Genomic DNA, 20,065 nt, shown 5'->3' on the forward strand with positions numbered 1-20,065 from the left:
TGAGCCCAAGTCATTATCTCTAAGTCTTTAACGCAATTAACATAAAACACTTTTAAGGAAGAACTGGATCCCTCATATTTAATGTAGGATGTGATGCAATGATTACTACCACAAACTATCTCACTTAAATTAATGGGATACTAATGATAGAAGGAACTGTACCTGGTGTGTGGGGGACAATTGCCTAGGTAGTTAAACAGAAGGTAAATGAGTTGGCCTTGAAAATTGAGCCTACTGTATAGAAGTTCTTCAGGCTAATTTTCATAGATCTACAGTATTCTTCAGAACAGTGAAATGAATGGTCACTGTGCAGCATACATTCTGCAGGTCAGACAGGTGCGTTTATTATAGCTCTTACTGAACTGTCTAGGTCCTCATTTGTGCCAGAATTCTTACACAGGTACATTAATTTTAAAGCCTGGGTTGCAAGGTATGAAGGTGGCTTGATTTTGTCCCATTGCTTGTTAGAAGGGAAGTTTAAACATCTCTGAAGTCTGTCAAACAGATGCTGAATCTTTATTTTGCAGGCAAACAGCAGTAGTTCTTCTTCACAGGGAAATTTTGGTGATGGAAGTTGACTACTCTGCCTTGCCTTAAGGGAAAGAAGGAGGACAGGCAAGGAGTTAACATAATTCCCAACTACATGCTTCTCTTTAATAGAATAATCAATAGTTCCTAGATGATCCTAGAAAATCACGCTTCAGTAGAGGCACCTGAAAACAAAACGTTCCAGCCAGTCAGCAAGTTTCCACCCAGTAATGGTGTTCTCCCAAACTTGTGGAGGGAAAGGCTCAAAGCATGTCAAGCATGCTGAGCTCTTGCTCGCTGCAGGCGACTTTTCTTACACCTACAATGTATTTTATACTACCTGCAAGCAATGTGCACTGCCTAAAACTCTCTAATATTTTATTTCAGTCACAGACATCCCTTTGCCCACCCCTCTCCCGACTGCGACAGAGGTGCAGGCGTTCTGGGACGAGCCGTACAGTGCTCTATTCTCCCCCATTCCATTCCCACTGCAGATGAGTCCTCTAAGAAGCACCAGTTATCTACAGGGGTAGTGTTTAGTGCTGCCATAGACCCATAGACTGTGTGCTGGTGTTTTGTGGGAAGGCAGTGGGGTAGAGGAGGCACTTGAGGCCCATTTGAGAAATAGATCAGCAGAAGAGATGTTTTTGCACAAGAGAATGAAAATGATTTCCAACTGGGAACATTTCCCATAGCTCCTGCTGAGATCAGAGTCTTTATTTGGAATTATCAGTTAACAATCCTTTAATTATATTATGATGAATGATTGCTGTAAAAGCCAGATGAACTGGGGATTTGAAATGAATGAAGCATATGGAATTCAAGAATTCTGTCATATTTCAAAGTTCACAAATACAGTTTAATTGCTAGGTTCTTCTAAAGATTTGAGTTGTGTTGCCCTTTTCAGGTAAAATCCCTTTATTCACCTTCCTCCTTCCTTAAAACATGCTGAAGAGACTATCCAGTTCCTTCTAGTTGCTGTACTTCAGTGTAGGAGGGATGCATATGTGTGTGAATAAATACCTGCACTTTTGTTCCCACGATGAATTTTGCTTGTTGCCCCATGGCCAGAAAAGAAATCATAATCTTGTCTTGTCCATATATCCTGACACCAAGATACTGGTTCAGGGATATAAAAATGGGTTTAAATGGAATTCGAGATTCAGAAGGTTTCAAATGGCTTGGCCAGGTCCACACCCTCACTCTGTTGCCAGCTTGATCTAAGTAATGTCCTTCCTCAATGTTAATGTTTATCCTAAGCAAGAAGGAAAAAACATCAATAAAACAAGACTGGTAAGTAACACACAATGCATCGGCCCTACTCCGTGTACCTTGGATTTGAGTGATTCTGGAAGCAAAGGATCTGCTCGCATGAGCAGAAGCTCAGAGAATAAATAACAAAGGGTCTACCCTACTGAAGTCAATGGGAGTCCTGCTCTTGTGGAGGAAGATGAAAAGTCTGCTCTATGGGCTCATCTCTGCAGGGTACTGCCAAGTGCTCAACTCCCATGGAAATTAAAAGCTGTTTAGAGCAAGTTGGCACCTTGCAGGGTTAAGCCCTAAATACCTAAAAGTAGAAAATCGGGAGACTTTGGCTGCATCAAGTGTTTTCTTCCCTTTACTTCATTACAGCTTAAAGGTCTTTGCAGATCTGACAGTGCCACTATTTTAGGCAAATGTCTTGATTCTTGGGGCAGACAGGAAGGAGTTGAATTTGGTATTAATTTCTCCCTTAAATTGTCTCTCTCCATGGCCTCCCCCACCTCAGACAAGAGAAGCCAGTGGACAAGGGAGGGCCTGGGCTGAACAACCCTCAGCTCTGAAAGAGTGTAAATGTCGGTGGTCTGTTCATCTTCTTACTTTCCTGCCGCTGCAAGGGTAATTCTAGTTTCACCCCTGATTTGGCAGGCTGCACAGATCATGCAACGATGGGCTCTGTGCCTGTGAGAGTCTTCATCTGCACTGAACTTCAAGCAGGATAGTGCTTAAAGTTTATTCAACTCAATTACTATTAATGGGGTGTGTGTGTGCATGATTAACTTTAACACACAAGTCTTTGAAAGACTGTGGTCTAAGAATGTAAATAAAACTGTGGTGAGAAATGCCTGAGCTAAGTTGGCCTTCTTATCTATCTATCTATCTATCTATCAGTACTATTAAAACCTCATCCTGATCCACGCAGTACCAAAATTCTGGCAGGTGCCAATCGGCAAAAATAAATGACTGAGTGCACCTGAACATACCATATAGTTCCATTGGGATGATAGCAAGTGCTTTTACCACTGGACTCAAACACTGCTTGGACTGCTGCATTATTTGGCTTGTCTTCTTGTACTATGCAAATCAAACCTCCTTTCTTGTTCACAACGATCACCGCCAGATTTCCAGATGGATAGCTCCATTTGGATAAGGAACTCAGTCTGTGGTGGGCGAGCAGTCTGTAGTGGTATTACATAGCATTAAATATTTCAGAATGTTGTTTTCACAGCACTCCAAGTGACATTTCCTTGATTACTGTTTTCATGCCAGTCACTGATATTTTAATTGGGGGAATCTCTTTCTTTTTACTATAGTGTGCGTCAAGCCCTGCATACAAGCTATCTGCAGCCTACTAGGCAGGGTGGAAGGTTCTACTGATGTGTTTATCATTTAAATATATATGGTTTCCCATTAAAAATATACCTGGTGTTATAGTGAATGCAAAGCAGAGGAGGCAACTCATGTGATTAGAATGGTAGCAGAAAAAACCCTGGAGGGAGAACTGTGCTGGGGTCATTCATTTTCAGGGAAATCTTACAAAACCCCAAAACCAAAGAGATCCACAACCTTTGCTCCTCATACTTGGTGTCATGTGAAAAACAAAACATCTGCTCAACAGGAATAGCATTATGGGGTTGAATTAACATGCCTCATGCACATTTATGGCACCATGTAATTTGGCATTAGTAGTAGTACTATTTATTACTACCACTACTACTAAATGTTGCCCTGAGGATAGAGGGGTCTGGGTGGAGAATGCCAGCATAGGAAGGAGACCTCTGTTAACTTTGATGACAGAATGTTAATATCCCTTCTCATGTGAAACTGAGGTAGAAAGATGGGACTGCAAGGAAACATCACATGAAGGAACTTAATGCATTCTACCCATATACTTTGAAGACTATGGAGAGGTGATTATAGTTCTGCTGGCTTTAAGCAATTCTTGATTGTGGCTTGTTTATTGGCTGTCATAGCTCTTTCTTGCTTTTTGTTGCAAAAGGTTAATCTTAGATTTACCATTCCAACTCATTGTTAAAAACCTATACTTTTAAAATGTGACCAAAGTAAATTAGTCTTGTGAAGGATACAATAATTGGGATGTCCCGTCTGGAAATAAGGTAAGAAATTTTCCTCCGTGCCTGTAATACTTTTCCAGGAACTGGTTCTTCATTAACTGTGGGCAATTAAAAGGAATTTTTTTTTAAAAAAAGCTGAAACTGTCACAAGCATCATTGTTAATTGAACAATCTCTCAGCCTTTGTATAATATCTGTCTTTTATCTTTTGCATACCTGGGTTCTTTATTGAAGTGCAGAGGTATAGCCAGCATCTCTGCACCTGGGGTAGCACTGGTAGCTGGTGATGACAACACTGTGGCTGGTTGGCACCTACAGCTTCTATTTTTGCCCCCACTCCCTCCAGGTGGGTGCCTTGGGCTGTTGCCCTGATTACTACCCCCTTCCCCCTTCTACTGATGCAGCAAAGCCTGGGCCTGGACATTTAAGTTCTTCATTTGGTAGTTAAAATACTGTACTGTAGCTTTGTTTCCTCTCCCCTGCCATGTATTACTTGTTTTGGTCTGTGCCCCAAAGATGCTCCAGTCTAGGCTTCTATCATTCCCATGGAATTATGGAGCATACTGCTAAAGTAGACAGGCATGGAGAGGTTTGCACCACAAAGCTCCCAGGCCTACTGCCAGTGTTTTATCCACTACTGTGTTTAACCAGTTATTTATCACTGCTAATTTCATTCCTCAACAAAAGTTTGCCTGAAGGAGGAACACAGCACAAAAGCTGATATAAAGAACAAACAGAAAGAGGCCAGAAGAAAAGGAAACTAGCTAGATTCTGCCTGCCAGGACATGCTTAAGTCTCTAAACTTTCAGTGGTTTCTGGCAGAGAAGCAAATGGAGAAGGTTCCTTGAAAGGCCAATGTCCTTGTGCTAAAGGGGGATCAGAATAACACAAGCTGATGGAGTAGCAGTCAAATGGGGAAAGGTAGCTAACCACCATACATCGTAGTGTTGTGAATCCTTGGCCTGCTTCATGCACGGGGTGAAATTCATCCCTATGCAGAGGACCAGCAAAGCACACTGTGCAACATGTAAGTCCAACCAAAGCACTTCCTCAAGGTCTCAGCTGAACAGCCACTTGTCCTCCACAAAGAGGGGACTGCACTGTGCCAATGTCAGACCACAGAAGGGGATCTCTTGCAGTGAAACTTCAGGAGCTCTTTACCTTTCCACCCACTATGGTAAAGTCACAGCATGTAATACTGTAGTTAATATCCTCTCCCTCTTCTTTTTCAACTGTCTCATCAGATGGCAGAGTATAAGTTCCTGACCAGGGTGGCTCACGGGAAAGCTGGTAGGAAATGGTATTAAGTTGTTTTGAATCTGAGAAGTAAGCAGAGGAGTTATACATTACAGGTGGGGCTGGTAATGTTGTCTATGATGAGGCTTTACAACAGTTCCAATTATAAGACTCTCTTTACAGTTGATTATAATTGTGGAAAACGGTTCAGTCTTGCCAGGTGTCAGATACAGGCTGATGTTTTCGTTTCTTGAAAAGTGTAGCCAAATTGGTGTAGCCATTTCAGACAGCAAGACCAGGAAAATGCATAGTTTAGCTTTTCTTAAATACAGGCAGTCCTCGACTTACAGCGTTTCAAGTTACAACGTTTCACACTTACACCATTTATAAATTGACACCCTATTTCAACTTCTTGACATCAGTTTTGACTTTACAATGCTTGATCCAATGTGATGCCACGCCAGCGAACAAGTTTGCTGTGTCATCCATCTTCCTGGAGAACGTCTGTCTAAACTTCCTTGGACACTTTCTTTAAGAAAGCAGACAAGACTCCAGAAAAACCTGCAGCCAAGACGCCTGAGAAGACTCCAGCCAAGAACCCTTCAAAAAGTCCAGCAAAGTCACCTCAAAGAAGTCCTTCCAAATCAATATGATTGCTTTTTACAATATAAATACATTAATGTAGCTATATTACTCACCTATAATTGATCGAGTACATAATTCTTGGGTATTTTTGGTGAAAATAGGGTATCAGGCCTTGGTTCAGGAACAAATCCCCCATTTATTACATTGTTTCTTATGATAAAATTGGTTCTGAGTTGCAACATTTCGACTTAAGACGCGGTTTTCAGGAACCAATTGTGGCGTAAGTCTGAGGATTGCCTTTACTTCTGGTGATTATTTGCTTTGTAAGGTCCATAGTTTGGAGCACGGAACTGAAACATGAGCATCCTGAAAAGAATCAGGTCCGAGGTCTCATAGTGGGTACACAAAATTAGTGGATACTGTTGATCTAATTATCTGTGTCTGGATTCCCCATCGGGAAAACGGCAATAATACCACCCCTTGTCCCACAGGGAAATTAATTCCTTTGTGTAAGGTACACAAATAGTGGACATCATAAGAACAAAAATGAGGAAAATTAATAATTTTATGTTCAAAACAGTGCCTGGAGAGCATGCAGGAAATAAGGCCTGAGACCACACCTGGAACAATGAGGAGAGAATAAACTATCGAAGAACTGTTCATTAACTGAGCAGTGTGCATGCAATGCCTAAATAAGCCAGAGTTCCTATGTTAAAATAGGATGTGATAAGGTGACTAGATTCTCATCTTGTACATAAGAAAGACCAAATTAAGGTCAGCAGATGCAGGTATTTGCATAAACTTTTTGGCTTACTTCGAGGATATGAAACTGGACATTTACAGTAGGTGAAGCAGGAACTTGCATGACCAAGCCATATTGTAATGGAGATACAAGTATGTCGAATTAATCCTTTATAACTGATTAGTCTTGTAGAGGGCTAGAATTTAACTGGTTATTCACCTTCAGCCTGGATGAGCAAGAGACAGGCAAGTTAATTTTGCCATTTTCTAACTTTCAAGAAAAAATAAATTTTATAAAGTGAATGATGTTCTTTTAATGTATTTGTGTGTGTGTGTGTGTGTAATTTATGCCTGAACTCTTCAATATACAATGGCTGATGTCAGAGCAAGGGAAGGCTCTCTATTTAACCCAAACACCATACTATTTAATATTTAAGGTTGGTGCCACACCACATGTCACATTTTTCCAGGGGTGCCACAGTGGCTCTAACTAATTAGTTACATTGAAATCTACACACACATTTAGAAGCAAAGTTGTGACAGTGTCAAAATAGCCATTTGGATTAATTCTAACACTTAAATAATCCTACTTACATTCAATGAAACTGGTCTGCTCTGCTGTCACATAGGCCAACTGTTTTACCATTTGTCTCTCCTGTTGCCTATTAAGAGGAAACAGACAAGTCACAAATTAAAAAAACCTTGATTAGAAAATGGAACGTAAATCTCTGATGTCTTTGTAAGAGAGATGGCCTGATTCTCCTCTCTCAATATTGCAAGCAGCTCCTTTTGGAGAAAATGGAATAATCCCAGCATAACATCTAAGCAAAAACAGAACTAGTTAGCTGTGTTAGTCTGAAGTCAGGCAGAAGGTAGGGTAGGATAGCACGTTAGAGACTAACTCACTTAGGCATAAGGTGACAGCCTACTTTATCAGATGTTGATGATATAAGCTGTTGCCCATTGAAACTTATGCATCTCTGAACAAGTTAATTTTTAAGGTGCTATCCTGTCTAGGCTCCTATCTAAACAAAAGAGAATTAGGCCCATGTATGGCTGCCAATAATGCAAAACTAAATGGGTCTGTGTTTTATTAGCCAAAACAAAAACTACAACAGATGCAAAATCTGGACCTTGTGCAAAATAAATGCAACTTCCTGCAAGGTTCAGTACCCGAAATAGATGGATAAAGCATACAGGAAAGTGGGTCTGAGATATGGTAATTTCCTCTTCTGTCTATAAGGATGTTTACAGTAGTGATAAACGTGGTAATGAACAGCTGGAAAACAAGGTGGGGATTCCTCAAACAACTGAGCCAGAAGGTTCGTGCTTTGTTTTTGCTGCCTAGCTATGAAGTCTCGTGAGTTCTGACTTAAAAAGACGAAGTACTGGAGTTTATTTCTTTGTGGAGGCTTCCACCTTACCACGAGTTGTTTTGGCAACCTGAAAGCCCCTTTATCAGTACAATGTTGTTTGAAATAGCTAGGGCAATGGACATGTTGGATTCCAGGGTGAGAGGACTAGTGTGTACCTGGGTTATTCAGATTTGTTGTAAAATAAAACACCAAACTTTTTCTTGCATAACTCTGGGTATGTTATGCTGGCCAGGACTATTTATAACATCTGTCCAGACAGAAGAGACTTTCCTAATAGCCAGTGCATGGAAAAGGCATGGCAATAGTGGGTTAGGAACAAACAAAAAGCCTAATACAGGAATATTCTTGGATAACGTCCCATGAATTTGATGGAATGCCTTAACAGACGGCAAAATTTAAAATTTTATAAAGAACGTAATGGTACTTAAAGCACCAAACTGTTTGACTCCTTTTCTGAGTGTTGGGGGACAGTAACACTAGAAGAGAATGCTACAGTGCTGGGGGTAATTTAAATCCGCATAAGTTTTTGTCTTCCTTTGAGTATAGAAACTGGAGATTCCCTGGCAGTCTGAGAAGGACAAAGAATGACCAGGCAGTAGGAAAATGGGGATACCAGCTTAACTAGCTAATATTATTTTTATAATTGATCAATCATATAGAAGACTAAAATTTGTTTAGCCTTTAACATAGATAGGCAGAAGTCTCAACCAAGGCCCTAAGAGTTAGGCCTGTATACCAAAATTATTGGCATTAGGCAATTTCTGCCTCTCTGGCATCTCCATCTTGTTTTTTTTTCTTTTCTTTTTAAGGAAGGAGAAATTTTTTTATAGTTACTGACTCATTTGATGCTATTGCTCTTTTAGGTACTGAGAGAACCTAGAAAGAACAGATAAATTATTTGCTGGGTTTTTTTTACATAAGCAGCCTGTTGTCTCATATATTAGAATAATTTGTTGACTCTGTGATGAATTTTTGCTGGTAAGAGCATAATTTGCGGCTAAAATGATGTAATATACATTTAAAAATAGAATCCTCCTCCTCCAAACCAACCTATATAAGAAGCAGTGCTGTGGGTCCTGCACAGCAGGGGTGGTTGATTTTTACAGTGCTTCTCCCCCCCACCCCCAATACTAAGGACCTAAGCTTTTGGACTGCTGAACATTCACAATTCCAGCAAGCCAGAGGCTTGGGAATGCTCAGCACCTCTGAACTGGACTCAAGGTCCTTCAGTTTGGACACCCAAACAAGGAAAGACCCCAGATCAGCATCTAACCATCAATGTTAGCTCAAGTGGTTCAGATAAAACATAGGGGTGCTTGTATATGTGATGCCATTACCATGTATGTGCACATGACAAAAATGTTACTTTGTGTGGCTTAATGTTGTCACGCTGTACATTAGGGCTGTGTGAAACAGCACTGTTCCATTTTGACTTCCATTTCAAGGTTTCAATAGAACAGCATTTTTGTTTTGAATTTTGTTTTGATTCGAAACAGCTGTTCCTTTTTGTTTCATCGAAACAGTGATGCTGTTTCGACATTTTGCCCATACCCTATAATGGGGAAACTTGAAACAGCCTCTCTCATCCAGCAGGCAGATTGGAAGCCCAACCCCGGCAGGGCTGCAGGGGCTGTGCCAGTCCTCCCAGGGTTGCGGGCCCCTGATCTGCCTGCCAGATGAGGGAGGGATGCTGCTTAGGACCAGGAAGCTGGGGAAGGGAACTGAGCCCCATCACTCAGTTCCCCTCCCCAACAGTGGGGTTGATCAGGGAAGGGAACTGGGGCTGAGCTGAGCGCTACCATCAGGCTGGGGAAAGGAACTTAGCCTAGATGAGCTGTTTCCCTCCCCAGCGCGATGACTGTTTCCCCAGCCCAATCATCACGCTGGGGAGGGGAACTTTAAATGATCTGGCATTGTTGCAAACTAAACTACATCCTAATGTGTTGCACCTATTAGTCAGCTTGCCCCCCGGCAGTGGGAATGGCAGGCAGGCTCTGCAGAAAAAAAGATCAAGGCCCTTATCGCTTTTGCCTTCAGCAAGGCCTCTTGCCATAACAGTGAAGGAAATCCCTAAATTGAAAAGGTGGGTTTCAATTAAAAACCCACTATTTCAATTTAGGGGGCACAATGTAACCCTAAGGACTAAACATCCCTAATGTGTACAAGCGCCAGACACTGCTTCCAGTCACTCAGCTGTGTTGTGAGTCTGCCTCCACCCTTCTTCAGAAATGACTGAAGCCAGAAAGAGAACCAGTATCTGCAAGAAACAGTGCAGAGACCAGGCCCTCTCTGGGCTTTTCTTTTGATGAGATATCAGCACACACAGCTCCTGCCCACTGTAGATCTTCTCTTCTTCCATGCCTGTGTGCTGTATTCATATTTTCCTTCTATTTCTTTCCCAGGCTGGAAAGTTATTCCTGAAAAGACCTGAATCAAAAGTTCATTATATTAGCCAGCAAATGGTACCTTAAATATGCTTTCTCCCGTGCTCGCTGCCTTTCAGTTTCACTACCATGGGCTTCATGAGGGTCAATGGAGATTGACTCATTCTTAGATTTTTCATAAAGCTGGCTTTCATTAACAATGTACTTGTAGAGATCTCGGCTGTTCTCACAACAAAAGTTCTGGGAAGCAAAGCAGTAATGTTACACCACAGTGAAGTTCCAGCTCCATAGTGGAGCTCTGCTAACACTTTCTAATAGCTTACCATTTGGTAATCTTTTGAGAAGGGGTCAGTATATTCATAGGAAGGGAATACCTTCAGTGGGCTGCCACAGTACTCGCATACGGGAACACATTCTTCTTCTATCTACAGTGTTGCAAGGTGGGGGGAAGAAAATGAATATATGTATGCTGATGCAATCTTTTTATCATCCTCTTGTTATCTTAGAAACAGAAGACACTGCTCAAAACTCTGTTTACAGTATAAAAATATAGTTAAAGCAAAAGGTCTTAAATGTATTTTTAATGCACCTCCGCTATGCATCACCAAATTCTCACCATGTCGCACAAAAGTGGACTTCATCATGTCTTGCAATACTTGCCCATGCTCAGCACAGAGAATATTTCCAATGAGTAGATAGGGTATTGCAGTACAAAGAAAAGTTTGCTACAATAAATACAAAATCTGGGATCTTGTTATTCATGCCTGAGAGTCTTTTCTTTTCTAATTGGCAAAAGCTAATATGATTATTGAACAAAGTGGTTGCATATTATAGCACTGCTTCAACTCCCTGAACAATCCTACATCAGAACTGCTGTGCTAATATCTCTTAAGGAGAGGTGGGATATTCTGAAAGTTTATCTATCTGCTTCTGTATCTATCTCCCTTCAAAATGTATATAGAATTAAATATATTTTAATTACAAGACTGTACACTTCACAAGCTTATGCATTTGTTAAGCTATTTCTCATCGATATTCATTCTAAAAAGCACAGTTTGATGGGGCTATCTGGGGAAAAAACGCTATTACTTAAAAGTAAGGGTATAAGGACTCATATAAGATATATAAGATTCCTTATTGTATCTATTTAATGTCCTGCTTGAACAGCTTGGTCTGTTCAATAATGGAAGTGAGTGTGAAGGAAAACATGGGGAGTAGCCTCAAGGCTGGAGTTCCTTCACAAAATCTGCAATGCTTACTCCTTCCCTTGCCTACAATTTGTATGAATTTTGGTTCTTGTTCAACTTCCTAGGTTTGCTTTGGGCCTCAAGTTTGCTGGTAGAGATATGCTGGCCAGTCTCTTGACTAGAGAGGAAGCTAGTATCAGCAAGATAATGCGTTTGCCAACATAAAACCAGGTCCACAAACAGAATAATGACTAAAAAGTTTTGGCTGATAAACTGCACCTAACTTGTAGGTTTTGCCAGCCTCATTATTTTGGTTAGGGGAGAGGAAAAACAGTCCACAGATTTCATAGACATTAGGGGCTGGAAGGGACCTCATGAGATCATTGGGTCCAGCCTCCCCGCCATAGGTGGGAAGTTAGCTGGGATCAAGTGACTCCAGCAAGAAATATATCTACCCATTTTTTGAAACAGTCCAGAGTATATGCTTGCACCACCTACGGGAGGGAATTTGTTCCAGTTCCTGGACACGCACAGCGTAAAGAACTTTTTTCTTATGTCTAGTCTAAATTGGCCTTCCTGGAGTATTTGGCCATTAGACCTTGTTATCCTTTGGGGAGCTCTGGTGAGCAGCTGTTCTCCCAGGTTCTCTTATATAATTGGAGGCTGCCACCAAGTCCCCCCCGAGTCTCCTTTTCTCCAGACTGAAGAGTCCCAAGTCTCTCAGCCTCTCCTCATACGGCCTTTCCTCCAGGCTTTGGATCATGCAGGTGGCTCTCCTTTGGACTCTCTCAAGCTTCTCCACAAAAAGAAACTTCTGCCAAACTGGTGGAACAGGGGCCCAAGCAGTGCCACAGGGTTTGTTACAGGGAAAAGTATTACTGAGACCCCCCCTCCCCCCTCCAGGTAACTGTACTACAGTAATAAAGAAAGAGCATATAGGCAGTGCACTGGAAGCATGCTGATTAGAAAACTAAGGAGAAACCCCTGTGTGGTGTTGGGGAAATCATATCACTGTAAGGGGTAGGTTTTAGGGAAATATAAGTCCAGCTTCTAGGTCAGAATAGGTGGTTTGGCCCTGACCTTAGCAGGGACAAGGGTGCCTAGGAATCCAGGCAGCTAGAGGATGAAGCGGAGGGAAGTCCAGGTACCTGGGAAAGCTGGAGGGAGTACTAGCTAATAGTGGGGCAAGAGTTTGCAGGGTTTTATTTCTTGTGAATCTGTTAAACCTCCTTGAGGCTTGGGAGTGGTTAAGGAGTGGCTGGATGCTATGAAAGGGTACACTAGGGGGGATGCAATGGATAAATGTGGTTTGTAGAGGCTGGTAGGTCTGTAAAGCTAAGGTGGATGCTAGGGAAGTTGCAAGTGTTGTAGATAGCAGGCATAGGACCTGAGCCTGGTCTCTGGAGAGCAGTGAAAGGAGCACAGAGTGGCAGGGGCAGTGTCAAGTGAGGCAAGGCCTAGAGCCCAGAGTTAAACAGTTCAGTTTTGCTAGTAAGAGAAGAAGCCCTGCTTGAGTCATGGAGCCAAGCCTGATGATAAGTAGTGTCAGGTGATGTACCCAAAGCTCATGTTGGTCTCTGAGGGCAGTCTCCCTAATTGTATAAACATTTAACCATCAAGTTGTGGCAAGTGAGACAGCAGGCTGATACCCTTTGAGATCACAGTGGGGCAAACAAGATGGGTGAGGCTGTTAGTGGTTGCTACAGTCATCTATGATGGGAGGCCCTGTCACACTCAGTAGTTGTGTATGAGGATAGTTCCCAAAGTTTTTAAGAACAAGTGAGACAAATACTTGGCTAAGATGATTTAGATGGGGATGATTCTGCCTCAAGCAGGGGATTGAACTAAATGACCACTTGAGGTCCCTTTTAGGTCGTCTTTCCTATGATTCTATGAAAATAAAATTGTATTACCTCCCTTTTAGTGACATAATCAGACATTGTCCTAGAAACATGCCATCAGCATGGGATACTATGGATGACTTGTATAGTATGAGACATATTTTTGTACACAGATTACACATTTCAATATCCTGACAAATAAAACCTGTCACTGCTACTGAATTCCCTGTGGCACATTTGGATAGCATCATCTTCCACAGCTTTTATGGAAGCTTTTTCAGCTGTCTCCCTTCCCTCCACTCCAGCAGCTCATAGGAATTAATGTAAATCATGTAACAGACAGGAAAGTCACCTCTATCTGCATGTTCTCTCTTGATGATTCTGGCTTATATGCTAGAAGAGCTGGTAGCCCAATGCAGGGGAGTGTCCACAGAGATTCCTCAAACAGCTTTACAAAGTCTTCATTAAACTTAGATGAGAAAAAAAATACAGTAAAAGGTCAGATCATTGTTCAGAGGGAAAAATGGTTAAGAATAAACTGAATTACAGTAACAAGTAGGTGTGCCATACCTCTGTGTCACACAAAATACCTATGCTGGCAAGTTCCTGTGACAGGGCTACCAGCATATCTAAATAGTAAGAGTGAGAATTAAAATATTACATTTCAAAGAAAGCATGACTTTCTGCAATCCTGGTAACCAGTCTTCCTTGTTTTTTTTCAATACACCTCCCCTTCCCACTCAAAATGCACACCAAGGGCTGAGAACTTTCTGAAGCTTTTCGGCAGAGATCTAAACCAGGAATAGGGTGGCCGTCCTCATTTTCTGATGGGAACCACGGATACTGTCATGCTGAAGCACTGCATTTAAGAACAGGCTTAACTTTACGCAATGGAAATGTTCTGTGCTTAAAGTTAAGCAAGGTTAAAGTGATATAGTATCTAAAGCAGCCCTAGACTCTGTTGGCTTGTGAAGCAAGATACTGGGAGTTTGGGATATCCTGTTGCACCTTCTAGTCCACTCCCTGTCAGTACGAGGCAGCTCTCTTTAGTCAGTTTATATGTACATGTGCCATAGGATGGGATTTCTACCACTTTGCTCAGACAGCTGTTCTTCAGACCAATATGTTTGGTTAGCAGGAAGCTTTCTCTGACTGCCAGCTAAATTGTATCTCATTGCTAATGTAATTTATCTTCCAATTCATCCTTTGTTTTCTTCCCATGCTTATTATCCTCATCTAGCTGTTGGCTATAAGCCAGATAAATATCTGCTTCTTTTAATCTTGTGCTTCAGCTTCTCTAACCAACACCTAACTGTTTTAATAGTTTTTTACCACACTCCTTTCTGGTTATTGATATCCAGTGGCTATGGGCCAATTTTTCCAGAAGTGACTGCGACCCCCTAGTAGAGAAAGTGAAAACAAGTTACCAGTTTTAGAAGTGGAGTCAACATGAGCACCAGTCGTCTTGAATTCTTTTGTCTTTCTCTGGCCTGAAATTAGAATATGGGTTTAACATTAACAGTGACCCATGGGGATAATGCATTTGATTTCCTCAAACAAAAGAGCCCCAGAGAATGCTTGGTTTGACGAGAAGCAACTTTAGGTAGGCCAATGCAGTCAGCAGGGCCCTACAACATGGCCAGCAGACTCTCTACAACAGTAGTGTGGTGTTTTATTGGATACAGTGCAGCGTAGAGACTTCTGAGTTAGAATGAGGTTCACTAGCTGGGACACCAGCAGTAATCTAGCTCTGGCAGGATAGCTCTTAGCAGGGGCTAACACCCAAACTAGGTGTCTACCTAACTGCTTGGGCAGATTTTGCAGGTAGTGCTGTGTTCTGAGCTGCTGCATTATGCCTGCTAAGGCCCAAGCATGTTAGCTAAAAGCTTGTTCAGGAACCTCTAGACCACAGTGCAGCCACAGACAGCAGTGTAGATATAGTAGTGTAGCCTCTAGTGAAGCTTCTGGCAATGCTCTTATTAGCTCTGGTATTCCTTTCCACAAAAGTATTTGTACTTAATTTCATGACCAAGTGCACCTGTTATGATTCAAAGCAGCACATTCGTGTCCCCTTAGGAAGATGGCTGATAGCTGGTATTATGGGGCCTAAGCTCCAATTCCTGTTAGCACCCTTTGGGTGCCTTGTGCTTCTTAGGACCTGTTGTAAGGGGCAGTACTTTCTGCACTGTCCTAACAAGGGCTGAAAAATGTGCCTAGTTCTTGCAACAAGAACACAAATGAGTGGGGTTGTACCAAAAAAAAGATGGGGCTAGGCTGTGTCTGTGAATTGATCCCTTAAGGCAGTTCCATGCCTTTTGTCTGGTTGCTTAAGGAGTTAATAATTTGCATCACATGTTTGCATGACTTGATTGAGCAGGAGAAGGAAACATACAGTGTACTTGTAAGTCTATTTAGAGACTATGAAAGCATCTCCTACAGAAACACAATAAACAAGTATCTCTGCCATAGGCAGAGAACTCCCATACACACTGTATATTCATGTACCAGCTAAACGCTATCATGTGTTTGATCATTTAAACATGTGTTGGAAGTAGTGTGGTATAGTATTTACAGCAAAGAAGTCAAAACTCCTACGTACTGTTCTCAACTCTGCTAAGAACTGACTCACTGCAGGACCTCTGTGTTGAGTGTTAGCTGCATCAAGTTCATTGCTCTGCAATACAGGCAGTCCTCGACTTACAACGTTTCGAGTTATAACGTTTTGCACTTACAATGTTTATAAATTGACACCCTATTTCAGCTTTCTGACTTCAGTTTTGACTTTACAACATTTGATCTGAACCAGTGCCATGCCAGTGAACAAGTTCGCTGCATCGCCCATCTCCCTGGAGAACATCTGTTCAAACTTCCTTGGACACTTTCTTTAAGAAAGCAGACAAGACTCCAGAAAAACCTGCAGTCAAGACTCCTGAGAAGACTCCAGCCAAGAACCCTTCAAAAAGTCCAGCAAAGTCACCTCAAAGAAGTCCTTCCAAATCAATATGATTGCTATTTACAATATAAATGCATTAGTGTAGCTATATTACTCACCTATAATTGATGGGAGTACAAAATTCTTGGGTATTTTTGGTGAAAATAGGGTTCAGGAACCAATCCCCCATTTATAACATTGTTTCCTATGGGAAAATCAGTTCCGAGTTACAATGTTTCGACTTAAGACACGGTTTTCAGGAACCAATTATGTTGTAAGTCCAAGGACTGTCTGTAGAATGAACTGCTAAAAGGCATCTTATAAATGTGCAACAGCTGTATTACGTGTTGTCTCTTCTATAGTAAGCAGCTAATATTCTAAGTAACAAAGCCATTTCTTACTTGGTTTTCTGTAGACATGTTCATAAAGCCAGCTAGTTTCTGTCTGCATTGACACTGAAATTCCTAAAGGCTTCTTATGAGCAGAGGCATCAACATAAGCAGACGTTTTTCTTTCACTTAAATTAAGACATAAAATTGCAAATTAATCATACACAGCTGCTGCAAAGAAGTTGCTTTTTATGAATCTATTCATGCAGGAGATTTTTTTTCCAAACCTGAGTGTTTGTTAAACAGCTGGAAATTAAGAGCAGTTATTCCTATGCCTTGTTTCTTATATATACATTTTTTACTGTCTCTAAGATATGGGGACTTAATTTCCACAGTCTGTCTGTGAAAGTTGCCAATGATCTAGGCAATGAAATGCTTTTGGAAAGGGGCCTTGAAGGTTAAACTGTGAACAATGCAGATTGGATTCCCTCTCCAAGCATTGCAACCATTTTGTTCTTTATTAGTTCACTTCAGAAAGTTGGTGGAAAAGAAAGTAATGGACGCTAGATTTGTCCTGTATGTCAAAGACTTAAAAATGTGTTTTCTTCCATAGTAAACACTGAGATGAAATGTGTAAGGGGTGGGAACCCAGAATTATTCGAGCCAGTATTGTTAGGTCCACTGTGAAGGCTGAAGTTCCAACATTTGACTTCTCTTACTGGGTTTGATCACAAAAATCCTGTTAAGCATCTGTTTGCTTTTTTTAATCAATCCTACCACACCAGGAGTAGGAACAAACTTACAAACAACAAAACAACAGAGGCAGACATGTGGAAGAAAATAAAACTAGGAAACCAAAATAAATGTTAAGCAAAATGTACTGTGAATAGCACTGAGTTCAATATCCATAAATCAGCTTGAGTATCCTCTTAGATCTCCAGTACCTTCCATCTGCAGTCTCTCTCAGCTATGCTGGTTGATCTAAAGTTGAAAACAACTGATAATTCCTTTCAGAGGCTTCTTTCTTCTGCAGTATCTGATAGGGCTGTGCAACGCTTCGGTAGCTGATTTGATTCGGAGGAGATTCGGCCCAATTCGGTGGCTGAATCTCTGAATTAAATCAGGAGACCCATTAAATGGTCCAAATCAGATTGGAAGCCTCCAAATCAATGTAGAGAGATTCGGAGATTTGGAAGGCTTGCAGCAAACAGATACTGGGAAGAGGGAGGAGAGGGGGGTAATCTTTCATATTCGGAAAGGCTGAGATGTGGGGAAGGACTGCTCTGATACTGATGACTGGGGCTGGCCAGTGATGGATCTTCCTCTGAGTTGCCTGCTGTTTTCATCCTGCTCTGCCTTAACATACACAAGTGATACAAGTTTTGCTTTCAACAGTTTGAGGTGCACTTTTACAGAAACCCCTGCACCTATCTCCTTGAAACTTTGCAGACTTCATGCCCTCAGAAGGGGGCTACCATACCTATTGTTTTCATTTGAATCTCCAAAACAATGATAAAATTATAGGTATTTTAGTGATTTCCCCATTATACTTTATGGCTGAATCTCCAAATGGGTGCCAAATTTCCAAATCCAAATTGACTGAATCAAACTGGGACAGTGATTTGAATCACTGAATCGAATCACTGTCCCTCTGAATCGGCCAAATCCAAATGTGAAGTGAATACTTGCTGCTTTGCATAGGCTTAGTATCTCATGCAGCTGTCCTGAATCAACTGTGAAAGCTTTGGCCTGCTCAAAAACGCAAAGAAAGTGACTTGTGTGGGATAAGTGGGTGGTCTCAGTCCAGGTTTACACTATAACCACCAGGCACAGCCCAATTAATGGGCTGTACTGTTGCCTGTTGAAGTAGAATTTAAAACAGGCTAGATATGATGCTCTTTCATCATTCCAAAGACATGATCGCTCCAAGCCCAGGTTATGGCCTGTATAGTAGTATACAATAAAGCCAATTGAGCTGCATGTTCCAAACCTTGCTGATGATCGTAAAACTGCATTTTCCATGGATGTCACACCTCTTAGACAAAGGCCTAAAATAAGCTTGAAATACAAAATACGTTCTACTGAGGAAAGCCAGTGAATAGTAAAGAAGATTTGTAAATAGTTCCCTTGTTAATTCTAAGTTCCTCAGCACATGGCCTCATTTCATCAAAGACAAGTTCTACGGTAATATTTCACATGCTTACCTGCTTAATTTGTGTAATGAGAGGAAAGAAGTTTCCTTTCTAATTCCTCCTAATATTCCACGAATCCCTTTGAGACCTGTTGAACACAAATAAAGTAATCTGTGTTCTGTATCAATTCCAAGTAGTTTAATAATAAGTGATTAAACACCCAGTGTCTCCAGTGTGTTTGCTGGCATGAGTATTGGTCAGAATTTGATTTATGTGTTAAAATCAAAACTAAAACATATCCTTTCAGGATTCTTAAGAGCAGACATTTCTTGTTACCTAGTCCAAAAAAGGTGAAACTTTTAAGACCTTAAATTAAAGTTAAAAGGATTATTCCTGCTGCATGTAGTCTTTCTATACTGTGATACTTTGCTTACTGGGTTGTCCATGCAACTTCTCTGGAGCTTGCTTAATGCAGAAGCTTAAGTGCTCCTTTGGCTAGCTCACCCACTTCCAAGTACCATGGATGCCAATATAGCACGTTTCTGTCTTTAAAATATAGTAAGTAGGATATAAATACTTAAACAGCCTGTGCTTGCTCTACTGTCCTAGTCTGGCAGCGTCAATGGATTGTATGGGATTTGCTCAATTCTTCTAGGTTGATCATGGAATGGGAAGTTTCTCAGGTCTTGAACTATAAAGGCCTCTGCTAGAAAGCGTTTCTTGGTAGAACTTTATTGATCAACTCTCTTAGTAGAGATGCAGCTAATAAAAACACAAATTTGTCAGTGTACAGTATTTACACTAGGGCTTTTGCCAGTATAACTACACTAATTAAAATAACAATTCCTTTTCACACTCCTAACTGATACAGCTATGCTAGTAAACATTTCAAGTGTAAGCCAGGCTGCAGTCAAAAAGTAGGTCTATGCTGCAGTCACAGTGTTTTATCCTGCTCCTTATGTGGGGTTTCCAGCCTGTACTGACCTCCATTCTACCATGACTAGACTGCCACAGGTACCCAATCTTGTTAGTTTAAAGCTGGCTTGGAGATGTCTGCTTCATGCAACAGTCTCTGGGTTCCACAGGCAAGTAAATATGGGTATGTCTACACTGTACACCACAGTGAAATACAGAATCCCATGTCAATCCCAAGTGAGCTATTTTGGGCACTAGAAGCCGTCCAGCTGTGGTATCATGGAATCCTTCATTTGCTAATTTACCCTGGGAAGCCACAACCTAACAGCATCTGGTACCCAGGCTAACTCATTGGCAGACAGTGTGATACACCCCTGTATGCTGAAATGTAGGCATACTAACTCCTGGAAAAGGTTGACAAAATCCCTTCCTTCATTGTCTACACACATGACAAAGCCCAATTATTGCACATGCCTTGGTCTTCACCAAAATCTAACAGGTTTCCTGGGTCAGCTAACCCTCCGCCTATGCACCTATGCACTGAT

General features: G+C 41.4%; 1 protein-coding gene across 1 annotated transcript in view; it reads right to left on the minus strand.

Annotated features, from left to right (window-relative positions):
* Positions 1-322: 322 nt before the first annotated feature.
* Positions 323-20,065, minus strand: part of ERICH6 (glutamate rich 6) — a 37,205-nt gene continuing 17,462 nt past the window's right edge. The window contains exons 5-17 of the mRNA XM_019532507.1: positions 18,678-18,753; positions 16,546-16,661; positions 14,640-14,702; positions 13,783-13,841; positions 13,565-13,681; positions 10,508-10,609; positions 10,267-10,424; positions 7,019-7,086; positions 5,024-5,181; positions 3,876-3,961; positions 2,772-2,924; positions 1,552-1,783; positions 323-592 (exon numbers count right to left, since the gene is read on the minus strand). Coding sequence (XP_019388052.1) covers positions 329-592; positions 1,552-1,783; positions 2,772-2,924; positions 3,876-3,961; positions 5,024-5,181; positions 7,019-7,086; positions 10,267-10,424; positions 10,508-10,609; positions 13,565-13,681; positions 13,783-13,841; positions 14,640-14,702; positions 16,546-16,661; positions 18,678-18,753 — 1,652 coding nt within the window. The 3' untranslated portion in view covers positions 323-328. The remainder of the gene's footprint in view (positions 593-1,551; positions 1,784-2,771; positions 2,925-3,875; positions 3,962-5,023; positions 5,182-7,018; positions 7,087-10,266; positions 10,425-10,507; positions 10,610-13,564; positions 13,682-13,782; positions 13,842-14,639; positions 14,703-16,545; positions 16,662-18,677; positions 18,754-20,065) is intronic.

This window comes from Crocodylus porosus, unplaced genomic scaffold (genome assembly GCF_001723895.1).
Source record: "Crocodylus porosus isolate Cpor-Errol unplaced genomic scaffold, CroPor_comp1, whole genome shotgun sequence".
In the NCBI taxonomy this organism is placed as follows: domain Eukaryota; kingdom Metazoa; phylum Chordata; order Crocodylia; family Crocodylidae; genus Crocodylus; species Crocodylus porosus.